Here is a 12,737-nt window from a genome sequence, read left to right on the forward strand (position 1 = left end):
GAGGGGGTGATATGTTTTAGCTTTCTGTTTCCTTGCCTGGAACTTGAACTGGGAATTAAAGCATTTCAAGTCCTGAGGTCAGTATTCCCTTCTCCAAATTCTCTGGTGCCCTTAGAAACAAGTCACCAACCCATTATACTTCTTTCACTAAAATGCTGTAAGACAGCAAATACTTGGGTACTCAGTGTCTTGCCTTCCACTGACATTTAACTATAGTTATCTGCAAGGAACGATTTAAGTTTAATTTAATTACTGTTTTGCCACAGCATGCTGTGAAATATTGCTGTCTCTTTTAGTACAAAAAAACATATATAGTCATTAATGCCTTTAAATCTAATTAGATCACAGAACCAATTCCAGACGCCCACCTAGAGTTCTATTCTTTTGCAACCACATCTGGAACCAATAATTGTAAAAGTTAGCATTTTCAATCATGGAACCAGGTCTACTATGAATGAGGGAAAATGGATTTATTATAGTAATTCGACCTTACACATTTGCGGAAACAGCTGGGAGATGGAACATTTGAAAGACAGAGTTTTGATTTTCAAAATACCCAGCAACAAGTTAATCAGAGAACATCTACCTGCTCTGAAGAGTGGCTGCAAAGGTTGAGTCTGTGACGAAATTTTTGCAGATGTGTCGTGTCTCTGGCTCTGCTGCCAAATGTCTGTTGATATTACCGGGAGGAGCTAAATTGGACTCCATGTTGGATCTGTTTCTTTGACTTTAACCTTTGGTTTTTGTTGCTTTTGTTATTGTAATCATACATGATGGCCTGCCTCCGGGAACACTGCCCCTCTGCCTGAATGTTGAACTAAAGCGCCTCTGTTCAGCCCATCAGTGGACAATCTGCCCTGCCCACCTGTGTGAATGGCTGAAATTAACATATCCCCTCACTAAGGCTGGTTATTCCCGGAGATCTTTTGTAAGACTGATGGCCCTTTAACTTTACTTCCCCACAGCCCCTCCCTCTCTGGTTCTAGAAAACAAACTGGCATCCAGACCCCAATAAGATGGTTTTTGGAGGAGACATTAGTCCGCCACCTTCTCAGTTTGCTGGATTTCTGAATAAAGTCGTATTCCTTGCCTCAACACCTTGTCTCCAATGCATTGACCTGTCAGGCAGCAAGCGGAACGAGCTTGCACTTGGTAACGTTGATAGAATTGGGGCCACTCTTGATCATCTGGAACATCAGTTGGAAAGAAGAGCTGAGCAGAGCGGAATACAGTGAAGTCAAGCTGAGATTCATTTGCACACCTGCATCTGTCTGTCAACCCATCAAATGCCGAAGGCCTTCAGAGCGCAGTTATTGTTACTTCACTTCTGCCTGTTAAATCACGTACTATCTTCTCTCTTGAAAAGAAGGAAGGTGATTCTAGAAAACTTGTTAAGCAAGCTGATATAGAGCAGCTGGGCACAAGCACTTGGATGGCATTAACCAGGAGGATAGTGTTTAAAGTATCTAAACATTTCCTGTAGCTAGTGATAGAAGTGCTGGAGTGTGGCAGATTGTATTATTATTCAAAATAGTCAATCCTACTCATTGGGTGAAATGTATTTCCCTCCTCCATTCAAGAGTTTGGCCACAGTGAATTTAAATCAACAGGATACTTGTGGTCTTAAATGTGAGGTCTATAGTGAATTGATGTATGCAATTATGCTTATTTTCCAAGTAGATTCCATTTTAATGTAATTAACTATGCAACAGATATTACATCACCAATTTGTGCCAAATGTCATGCTTGGCACTACTTACTAAGAGAAAAAGCAATCTGTTTACAAAATATTAAGTATATTATAGTCTAGATAAGACTTAGGGAAAATATGACCTGTAAATCAAATCTGACCCAGCACTTGTTTTGATCAAATCAGTCTTATTTAAATAAAGCCAAGCTCAATTTTTTTTATGGAGTCTATTGTGGTTTTGTTGACTGATTGCTGTTACAATGGCAGAGTTGAGTGGTTTTAATAGACATTATGTTGCCTGCAAAGCCAAAAATATTTGGCTCTGTTCCTTCATAAAAGTTGAGCAATCTTTGGTCTGGGTTACTATAAAAAATATGAAGGTAGGTATACTGAAAGAAAAGTTTGATTCAATGAGATGTTATCATTGTAATCGATGGTATAATTCTGAATGAAAAATTAAGCTCAAGCTCTTATATCTACAGAAATTTTAGCCTTCATCACAAACCTGACAGGTAAAATGAGAAAACATCACCTATATGTTTATATTTGATGGGATGGTTTAAATATATATTATTCAAAAAATAAATGTTGCCACTTAATAAAAACAATTACTACCAAATTCCTTCATTTCTAAAACTGGGGATGAACTTTAGGAAAAGAAAACATGAAAATTGTGAAAACAATTTGCAGATATCTAAATACATTATTAATGCGATCTTGAGAAATCAGATATTAGAAAATACATGAAATAATATTTCAAAGATTCATGAATTTTAGCAATAAAGAGAAACTGTCACCAAATATCTGGATTGCTGAATCTCAAAATACATTTTTTAATTTTATGTTATTCATGGGCACTTCTTCAGCCTCAAGACGAGCATCTCTGTCACTCTCTGAAAGTTATAGTAGTGACAAGACTTAACAAAGCAACTTTTATGTCCTTATTCCTCAGACTGTATATAAAAGGATTCAGCATGGGTGTCACCACTGTGTACATAACTGAAGCTATTGTACTGACCTTGGAATCTGGGGTCATGGCAGAACTCATGTACACCCCAAGTCCTGTTCCATAGAACAAGGAAACAATAAAGAGGTGAGAGCCACAGGTGGAGAATGCTTTATACTTGCCTCTAGCTGATGAAATTCTCAGAATAGAGAAAACAATTTTAGAGTAAGAGAAAAGAATAAAGGTAAGTGTGATAAAACCCAGAAGACAAGATGCAAAATACAGCACTATGTGATTAAGAAAGTTGTCAGAACAGGCATGTTCAAGCACCTGATTGATTTCACAAAAAAAGTGGGGGATTTCCGGGCCAGCACACAGGGACAGCCGCAACACCAGTAAGCCATTTAACAAAGAATCCAGAACACTCAGTAACCAGGATACCAGAAGCAGGAAGCCACAGAGCTGGGGGTTCATGATGCCTGTGTAATGCAGGGGGTGACAGATGGCCACAAACCGGTCATAGGCCATTGCACTCAGCAGAAAGTTGTCCAAATGTACAAAGAGCATGAAAAAGTACATCTGGCAGAGGCAGCCTTCATAGGTGATGGCTTTGCTCTTTAGCTGGATGTTCCACAGCATCTTTGGGATGGTGGTGGAGGTGAAACAGATGTCTGCAAAGGACAGGTTGGAGAGGAAGAAGTACATGGGGGTATGGAGGTGGGAGTCTGAGATTGTGGCCAGGATGATGAGCAAGTTCCCAGTAAAAGTGAGCAAGTACATGGACAGAAACAGCCCAAAGATGAGAGGCTGCAGCTCTGCCTCTTCTGAGAATCCAAGCAGAATAAATTCTGAAACCTGAGTATGGTTTCCTGGTTCCATGTAGGTCATGAGATTTCTGGGGGGAGAAAAGACATTTCACTTATGGATCAACATGTTCAGCAGAATGCAATTGGTCCAGCTGCTCCTGGGTACTGTCAACTGTGAGTCAACATTGTACCTAATCTCACCCTTTTCCCCAAACTGTTTTTCCTCCACAAATTCTCTGGGAGGACTTCCTAGGTGGCACAGTGGTAAAGAATCTGCCTGCCAATACAGGGGGACATGGATTCGAGCCCTGCTCTCGGAGGATTCCACATGCCACAGAGCACCTAAGCCCATGTGCCACAACTATTGAGCCTGCGCTTTAGAGCCCTTGAGCCACAACTATTGAGCCCATGTGCCACAACTATTGAAGCCCACGTGCCTAGGGCCCATGCTCCACAACAAGAGAAGCCACTACAATGAGGAGCCTGCACACCACAATGAAGAGCAGCCCCTGCTTGCAGCAACTAGAGAAAGCCCATGTGCAGCAATGAAGACCCAATGCAGCCAATAAATAAATATAATTAATTAATTAATTTAAAAAAATTCTCTGGGAAATTCTTCCTTATTGGACAAATAGTTTTAAGCACTCAATCATGTACAAAATACTGTTTAAGGCACTAGAAATTAAGCATTGGGCTTCTTAGAAAAGGTAAGTCCATGTTCAGAAGGAAGTTATATTCCAGTGAGAGGGTAGAGCAATAGAATATCAATATATTAATAAAAATATTAAAAAAAATATCCCCATTTTAGATGGGGATAAATATGTCCAAACAATATAATTCTAGGTAAACGGTAATGATGTGCTCTCTTCATCCCATGTGAAGTGTGCCCAGAAGAGGGTACAAGGAGACTAAGGATATTCACCACTTCCTGGCAGTAAGAAGACAGCCTATCTCATGTCAGTGGAGGCTGCATGGGGAGCAAGAACAAGGCAGCATTCTCTATCCAAGCCTGGGAGTCATTGGCAAATGTCTAATGGGGAACCTCAACTCCAACCTTTGCCCAAAGGCAACAAGGAGATCTACCCAGGTGTGAAAAGAGGATAAAAAGAGAATCTAGACTTCCGCCCAACCTGGTAGTAGCAGGGAAGCTCCCTCATCCATCCACTGGAGTGATGTCAGAGGAGACATGCTAAAACACAATTTACACAGGAGTCAAGATCTTATAATACCCCAAATGCCCAGGTTTCAATCAAATTCACTTATTGTACCAAGAACCAAGAAGGTGTCAAACTAAATGAAAAAAAAAAAAGGCAATCAACATTATCAAATCTGAAATGGCACAAATGTTAGAATTCTCTAATACAGATTTAAAAGAAGCCATGATAAAAATAGGTCAATGATCAATTACAATATGAGTGAAATAAATGAAAAATAGAAAGTCTAAGCAAATCAATAGAAGGCTCAGCAAAGAAGTGGATGATATAAAGTAGATCAAATGAAAATCATAGAACTAAAATTTACAATGGGTGAAAATAAAAATCCCCAATGAATGAGCTAAAAAGCAGAATAGAAATGACAGAAGACTCATTAAACTTGAAGATAGAACAATGAAAATTACACAGTACATACAACAGAGAGAATTTAGACCTGAAAAATAGCCTCAAGGAACTGTGGAACCATTACAAAAGATTTAGCATTTATTTCATCAGAATCTCATAAGGAGAGGGAAAAAGTGTGGATGAAATTTTATTTGAAGAAATAATAGTGAAAATTTCTCAAATTTGACCCCCTAAAAGCCTATAAATCTATAATTGGTTCAAGAAATTGAACAAAACTTAACCAAGAGAAACTCAAAGAAATACATGCCAAGACACATCAGAATCAAACTTCTGAAAGCCAAATACAATGATATATTCTAGAAAACAGCCTTAGAGAAATGATATATTACTTACAGGGGAAAAGCAGTTCAACTGACAGCATACTTTTCCTCATAAATGGTAGAAGCCAGAAGGAAGTGGCACAACTTTTTTTCAGGCACAGAAAAAGAATTGTCAACTCAAAATTTGGTATCCAATGACAACATCATTCAGGAAGAAATGGGAAATGAAAACATTCTCTGATGAAAGAAAGCCAAGAGAATTTTTGGCTAGCAGACCTATCCTAAAGGAATGACTAAAGAATAGGAAAGATCTAAAGATAAGGAAAAAATTTTTAAATGGAATCTGGAACATCAGGAAGAAAGAAGTAACAAGGAAAACAGAAAAGGCATGGGTAAATGTAATAGACTTTACTTTTTTCTTGAATTTCTAACTTACGTTTGGTGGTCATAGCAAAAAATTTTGACTGTTTTATGTGATTTTCAGTGTATCATGGAAATATATGACAACTACATTATAGAAGATGTGAGTAAAAGTAATCGTGAAGAGAGGCAAGATTTCTATACCTCACCTAGCTGATAAAATGTCAGCACCAATAGATTGTAATTATACATATATATAATGTTATACATAAGAGTAACAATAACAAAAAGCTATACAAAGGGAAAGACTCAAAGCACTATAGACTAGTGAAAATATACTTCTAAAAAATGTTCAAGCATACAGGAGGAAGGCAGGAAAGAAACTAATGAAAAGAGAGGAAACAAGAAGGAAAATGTCAGTCTTAAGCCTTAACATGTCTGTAATCGTATTAAATGTATTTTCTAAATTCACTAACTAAAAGAGAAAGAATGCAGACTGGTGGTTTCTAGGGGCTGAAGAGTGGGAAATGGGAAGAAACCAGTTAATGGAAAATGGGTTTTATTTTGTAGTGATGGAAATGTTTTGGAAACTGAAAGTGGTGGGGATGCAATAGCATTGTGAAAGTACTAGATGTCACTGAATTATTCTCTTTAAAATAGTAAATTTTATGTGAATTTTACCTTAATAAATTGTTTTCTTAAAGACAGAGAATGCCAGAGTAGAATTAAAAAAAAAAAAAAATAACCCAACTACGAGAGTAAGTCAAAAATTATCCACACTCTGGTTATATTAAAACTTCTGTTGGTCACACTGTCTTAGAGCTTTCCATTCAAGGCTACTGTCTCCCCAGCCACTGCTGTACAGGTATGAACGTGTTACATCAGTTCATTTGTAACTGTGGTGTCAGCAAAAATGGATGACCCACTTGTGATTTGCATGAAAGAAGAACATTGTGCAGTGATTTGTTTTTTTTGTGTGTGTGGTCTGAGAGTGTACCTGGTACCATTATTTATCGAAGACTTTGTGCACAGTATGGAGAAAGTGTTTTGCCATGAAGAAGTGTGTATGAAAAAAAAATGAAAAAAAAAAAAAAAAAAAGAAGTGTGTATGAATGGATAGAGAAGTTCAAGGAAGGCCACACAAGTGTCAGCCATCAAGAAGGAGCTGCTCGCCTGTCCACGTCCATGGCTGATGACAATATTGAGCGTACACGTGAAATGATTCTGTCAAGTAGATGAGTGACAGTGGATTATGTGGCAAATCATTTTTAAATCAGCCATGGCTCTGCCTATGATATAATCCATGACAGACTTAGTTTTCAAAAAGTTTGTGCTGAAGCCTAAACTTCAGATTAAAAGCAGAGAACTGCTATCCAAGGGCATTGTGAATTTGCGTGACAAGGCACGTCTGCACACTTCTGCCCAAACTGTTGACATCTGCAAAAGCTTCGTCTTGAGGTGTTAAAGCATCCTCCCTATAGTCCTGGTCTTGCTCCATTGGACTGTCACCTGTTTGATCCCCTGAAAGCAGCCCTACAAGGACGAAGATTCACTTATGAAGAAGTGAAAACAGCAGTGCATTCATCGCTTGTAGCTCAGTCTAAAACATTTTTTAATGAGGGAATATGAAAACTTGTTGACTGATGGACAAAGTGTATTGAGAAGCAAAGAGATCATGTCAAGAAATGATGTATTCATCTTTTCTAAAAGTTAATTAAAATAAAGTCTACAGCCCGAGTACAGATAATTTTTGACTCACCCTTGTATATTCTGTCTACAAGGAACTTATTCTAAATATAATGAAATAGGCAGACTGAAAGTAAAATGATGGAAAAGGACATATCACGCAAGCATTAATCAAAGGAAAAGAAGAGTGACTATATTAATATCAGATAAAGTACACTTCAGAGGAAAGGAAATTACTAGTGACAGAGATGAGCATTATGGACCAATAAAGGGTCGATCCACCAAAAAAGACATAGCACTCATAAATTTGTATGGACCAAACAACAGAGCTGCAAAATGTGTGAAACAAACACACATTGAACACAAGGAAGATATAGAGAAATCCATGATTAACTTTACATGGTGTGGGAGGGGTCAGGAAAGGACGCTCAGGGAAGGTGACTTTTGAGCACAGTATCTGAAGGCAGTGGGCACAGGAGCCAAGCATGTATCTGTGAGGAGGACATTTAGGGCCAAGTAACAGCTAGTACAAAGACTCTGCAATAAGAGCATTCCTGAAATCATCAGGAAAAGGGAAAGAAGGTGGTATGAGTGGAACAGGTAACAAAACAGGGAAGAAGGTTGGAGGGAGGTAAGCAGGATGTTAGAGTACCCTGAACCAAATCTTGAGAAAAGATATGGGAGTTAAAATATTTTAGTGTACCCTGAATCTCCTTCAAGAATCAGTCTTAGAAACACTCTTGATCATTAAAATTTTCTTATCTTGTTTTTCCTGTGGCTCCCCAGGAAATTCACAAATGTAAAGGACCCTTTGTGCTATTACACATCCCCCAGCACCTGTGAAGATGCTGTGGCTCACCGAGATATTGTCAGGGCAGCGTCCAAGTTCTCCCATCCAGCACTTCCTTGAACGATGGACAAAATTTGATGCTGCCCCTAGAAGGGCAAGGAGATACAAACACTCATGAGGCTTCTGCAACACAATTGTGTTTTCTCATCCCCTGAATTTGGCGATATAGACTTGAATATATTGAGGAAAAACATTTGTAATTTTTTGTGACTTCTGGATGTGAATTCCCATAGGGCCTCATTAAATGAAATATTCTTTGGTCCTTGTTCTCTGATGGATGTAACTGTTAGTTTCCAGAATATTAAAAGAAAGCAAAATTCTTCTGCCAGATTTTACCCTTAGGGTGCAGCATGGACGCTCCGTTCACGTCTCCTATCTCACTGGACTGCTCAGAGTGGCTTCCAAGATGCAGGGTAGCATCAAAAGTTCATTTATGTGGCTGTGGCACACAATTCCTTCCTCCAAGGACTGAAGGATACAACTGAGCACCTTGAGCTGATGCTCTGGGATTCTGACCCAAACATGTGAGAAAACTCTTTGATCACATGTAATACAGGAGAGAATTACCTGTGTGTTTACCGTGAGGTCCCTTCTGACTAACTGACAGTGGACACTAATAGAAGGGAAAACCATCACCATTGAGTGGGGCAATGGAGTAAGGATCACTGGATGCTTGCCAGATAAAGTCCCATGGGGTCACCACAGATAAGTTTGGTAATTTCAGTAAGAGGAGAGCAAGGGAATATTAGCATCTGCTATGCCGCAGAGTCATCTATGAGTCTCTAAGTCAATTATGTGCTGTCATATACATGTCATATGACTTTCAAAGGATTATAGTAGTGCTTTTAATAATGATAAAATGAAATTCCAAGTCAATGACAAGGTCCATGTTCAAAGTCAAGCAAATGTATTCCTTTGGTAGAATACTGTCAATAAACTTCCAAATCATTGTGTGACTTTTTTTCCACACTATGGGGGAAAAATATATGAGAAGTATGAAAACATGTCACAGAGGGATGGAACTCCGTTGGGGATAAGAGAGGAGAAGAAAAATCTTTTTAAGGCAGAGCTACTTAGAACATATTAGAGAGTGAAAGTTATAACATTGGGTGATGTTAGCTAGTTGAGGGAAGATGTGCAGACTGGGAAGAAGCTCTTGCTGAACCCTTTTTATGTCTTTTCTCCAATATTCTTCAGCACCCCTTTTTTTTAATCAGCTATTGTTTTTATTTATTATTTTTTGCTGTTATCTCCACACATTTTTTCCCATCTTTATTGGAGTTTAATTGCTTTACCGTGTTGTATTAGTTTCTGCTGTACAACAAAGTGAATCAGCTATATTTATACGTATATTTCCATATCCCCTGCCTCTTGAGACTCCCTCACACCCTCCTAATCCAACCCCTCTAGGTAGTCATCACCAAGCATTGAGTTGATCTCCCTATGTTATGCGGCAACTTCCCACTAGCTATCTATTTTACATTTGGTAGTGCATATATGTCAATGCTACTCTCTTACTTCGTCCCAGCTTCCCCTCCTTCCCCCTGTCCTCAAGTCAATTCTCTATGTCTGTGCCTTTATTCTTGCCCTGCAACTAGGTTCATCAGTACCATTTTTTTAGCTTCTATATATATGCCTTATCATATGGTATTTGTTTTCCTCTTTCTGATTTACTTCACTCTGTATGACAGACTCTAGGTCCATCCACCTCACTACATATAAGTCAATTTTGTTCCTTTTTTTTTTTGGCTAATATTCCATTGTATATCTATGTCTCACCTTCTTTATCCATTCCTCTGTCAATGGACATTTAGGTTGCTTCCATGTCCTGGCTATTGTAAATAGTGCTGCAATGAACATTGCAGTACATGTATCTTTCTGAATTACGGTTTTCTCAGGGTATATGTGCAGTAGTGGGATTGCTGGGTCATATGGTAGTTCCATTTTTAGGTTTTTAAGGAATCTGCATACTGTTCTCCATTTTCTCCACACGCTCTCCAGCATTTATGGTTTCTAGATTTTTTTTGATGGTGGCCATTCTGACTTGTGTGAGGTGATACCTCATTGTGGTTTGATTTGCATTTCCCTATTTCCCTAATAATTAGTGATGTTGAGCACTTGTCATGTGTTTGTTGGCCATCTGTATGTCTTCTTTGGAGAAATGTCTATTTAGATCTTCCACCCATTTCTGGATTGGGTTGGTTTATATGAGCTGCATGAGCTGCTTGCAAATTTTAGAGGTTAACTCTTTGTCAATTTTTCATTGGCAAATATTTTCTCCCATTCTGAAGGTTTTATTTTAGTCTTGTTTATGGTTTCCTTTTCTGTACAAAAGCTTTTAAGTTTCATTAGGTCCCATTTGTTTCTTTATGTTTTTATTTCCATTACTGTAGGAGATGGGTCAAAAAGGATCTTGCTGTGATTTATGTCATAGAGGGTTCTGCCTATGTTTTCCTCTAAGAGTTTTATAGTGTCTGGCCTTACATCTAGGTCTTTAATCCATTTTGAGTTTATTTCTGTGTATGGTGTTAGGAAGTGTTCTAATTTCATTCTTTTACATGTAGCTGTCCAGTTTTCCCAGCACCACTTATTGAGGAGGCTGTCTTTTCTCCTTTGTATATTCTTGCTTCCTTTGTCAAAGATAAGGTGTTGACTAGGGCCTTTTAATCAGATAATCTAAACAAAATGAAGGCACAAGGAAGCCTACACCTTAGGAAGAGTATTTAGGGCAGAGAAATGGCCAATTTAATGGTCTTGAGACAGGAGCATTCCTAACATGTTCAGGAATAACAAGGATAGGTGATGTGACTTGAGTGGAAATAACCAACCTGGATCAAGGTTGTGGGTAAGATAAAAGGAAGAAAAGAGATTAGATTTTTATTCTCCTATTGAAAGCTACTGACATATTAAGTTGCTGTTCTTTATATCTATATGCATATTATATTACATTACATCATAATAGAGCAAATGATGTATTTATATAGTTATAAGAATGTAGCGGTCATTCTACCATAAATTACATTCTATCTCCTTCAATTTTCATTTGGTCTAAATTCTGCATTTTACTTTCAGAATACAACTTCAGGTTGGGATATATGTTGTACCTGTTTCCTCTATACTAATAACTTCTCCTACCCCCTCTATGCACACTGTGATGAGAAAGTAGCTATTCTGAGTTGGTGCGTAGGAATTTTATAGTATGACAACCCTACTAATTCCTTATTTAGATACGGACCCAAGCTTAGGATTCATTCTATAAGTTCCTACTTGGCTTTACCCAGGGAATATTTTAAAACACAACTTAGAGATGAGCCCAAAAATGGTGACCTCTGCCCCAATTGTCTTAGAAACAATAGGAGATTTCTACCCTGCTCTATCTCTTGGTCACTCGTGATCTAGGACAGAAGACTGCCCTTCCCCTGGCTCATTGCATTCCATCCCATTTCTTGGATTTGTAAGTAATAAATCTTAGGACTCTACTTTCTTTTTGTGAGTGTATTGAAACTGCTCTATTAATCAAAATGTCCCCAGAATTTTCATTTGCCCAAAGTGGGAGCTCAAATGCTGAGGGACTTGCTGATCCCACGCGGTGGCTTGTGCCTCTTCATTCAGCAGGTCATAATCTGCATAATTTTGACTTAACATGCCAGTAGGGGTCCCCCAACACACACTCACACACACACACACACACACTGAATGCAATGATAGTAGCATTGTGCACTCTTGCAAATAAGGCATAGGTAATCGGCCTTTATAAGACACTATATAACATGAGCCAACCAGCTTTCTTCTCCCTTGAAAGTTGAATGTTATAATTCACGTGTTCCCATGGGGGTAGTCATAGAAAAAAAAGACAAAGGTTTGCATGGAATTGAAAACTGGAGAATGGGAGAATTGATGAAAACATTACAGTTTCTACTTATAGTCCCCACAATGCCTGGAAAATGATCATGATATTGGTAATACCCAACTAAATAAATATCTACACTCTTTTTAACATAAAAAGATTTACATCCTCAAACTGTCAAGAGTACTTCACAAATACGATTCTAGAAAAAAAAACTTTCATACGTTTTAAAAGAAGAGGGGATGTTTTTCAGAGAAGGATATGCAAAAGGAGGTCTATGGTAATTAACTATATGTTCCAAGACTATAAATATTTACAGGGACTTGAAAGTTCCATGGGATAAACACTGGTTTTGCTTAAGTAACATTTTCTTAACATTTTCTTTCTTTCTTTCTTTCTCTTTCTTTCTTTCTTTCTTCTTTTTTTTTTTGAAATGCAGAAATATTTATTTTGGTTTCCTTCATGGTTTTTGGAAATTCTGTTTTGGTTTATAAAACATAGAAATAGCCAACACTTAAAGCAAACATTCAAAACCCAGTGTGACAAATTATTGACTTCTTGTGCAATTAATAATACATGTATGAAGTTAGGCTACCAAATAGTGTTATTACAATAACTCTTTAGGGCAAACCCTGTTGTGCTTGTATAATACGGGTAATCACGTATCCAAAAA

The 12,737-nt window shown here is 38.0% G+C and overlaps 1 protein-coding gene across 1 annotated transcript; it reads right to left on the reverse strand.

The window, feature by feature from the left end:
* Positions 1-2,576: 2,576 nt before the first annotated feature.
* On the reverse strand, positions 2,577-3,515 carry LOC130837283 (olfactory receptor 7A5-like). The gene has a single exon (XM_057710105.1). It carries the CDS (start codon positions 3,513-3,515, stop codon positions 2,577-2,579), a length of 939 nt encoding a protein of 312 aa, XP_057566088.1.
* Between the last annotated feature and the right edge of the window lie 9,222 nt (positions 3,516-12,737).

The sequence above is a fragment of the Hippopotamus amphibius genome, chromosome 15 (genome assembly GCF_030028045.1).
Source record: "Hippopotamus amphibius kiboko isolate mHipAmp2 chromosome 15, mHipAmp2.hap2, whole genome shotgun sequence".
Taxonomy (NCBI): domain Eukaryota; kingdom Metazoa; phylum Chordata; class Mammalia; order Artiodactyla; family Hippopotamidae; genus Hippopotamus; species Hippopotamus amphibius.

What these genes read in the sequence shown, in the direction of transcription:
- LOC130837283 (XM_057710105.1), bottom strand. Translation starts at nt 3,515, where the DNA reads ATGGAACCAGGAAACCATACTCAGGTTTCAGAATTTATTCTGCTTGGA.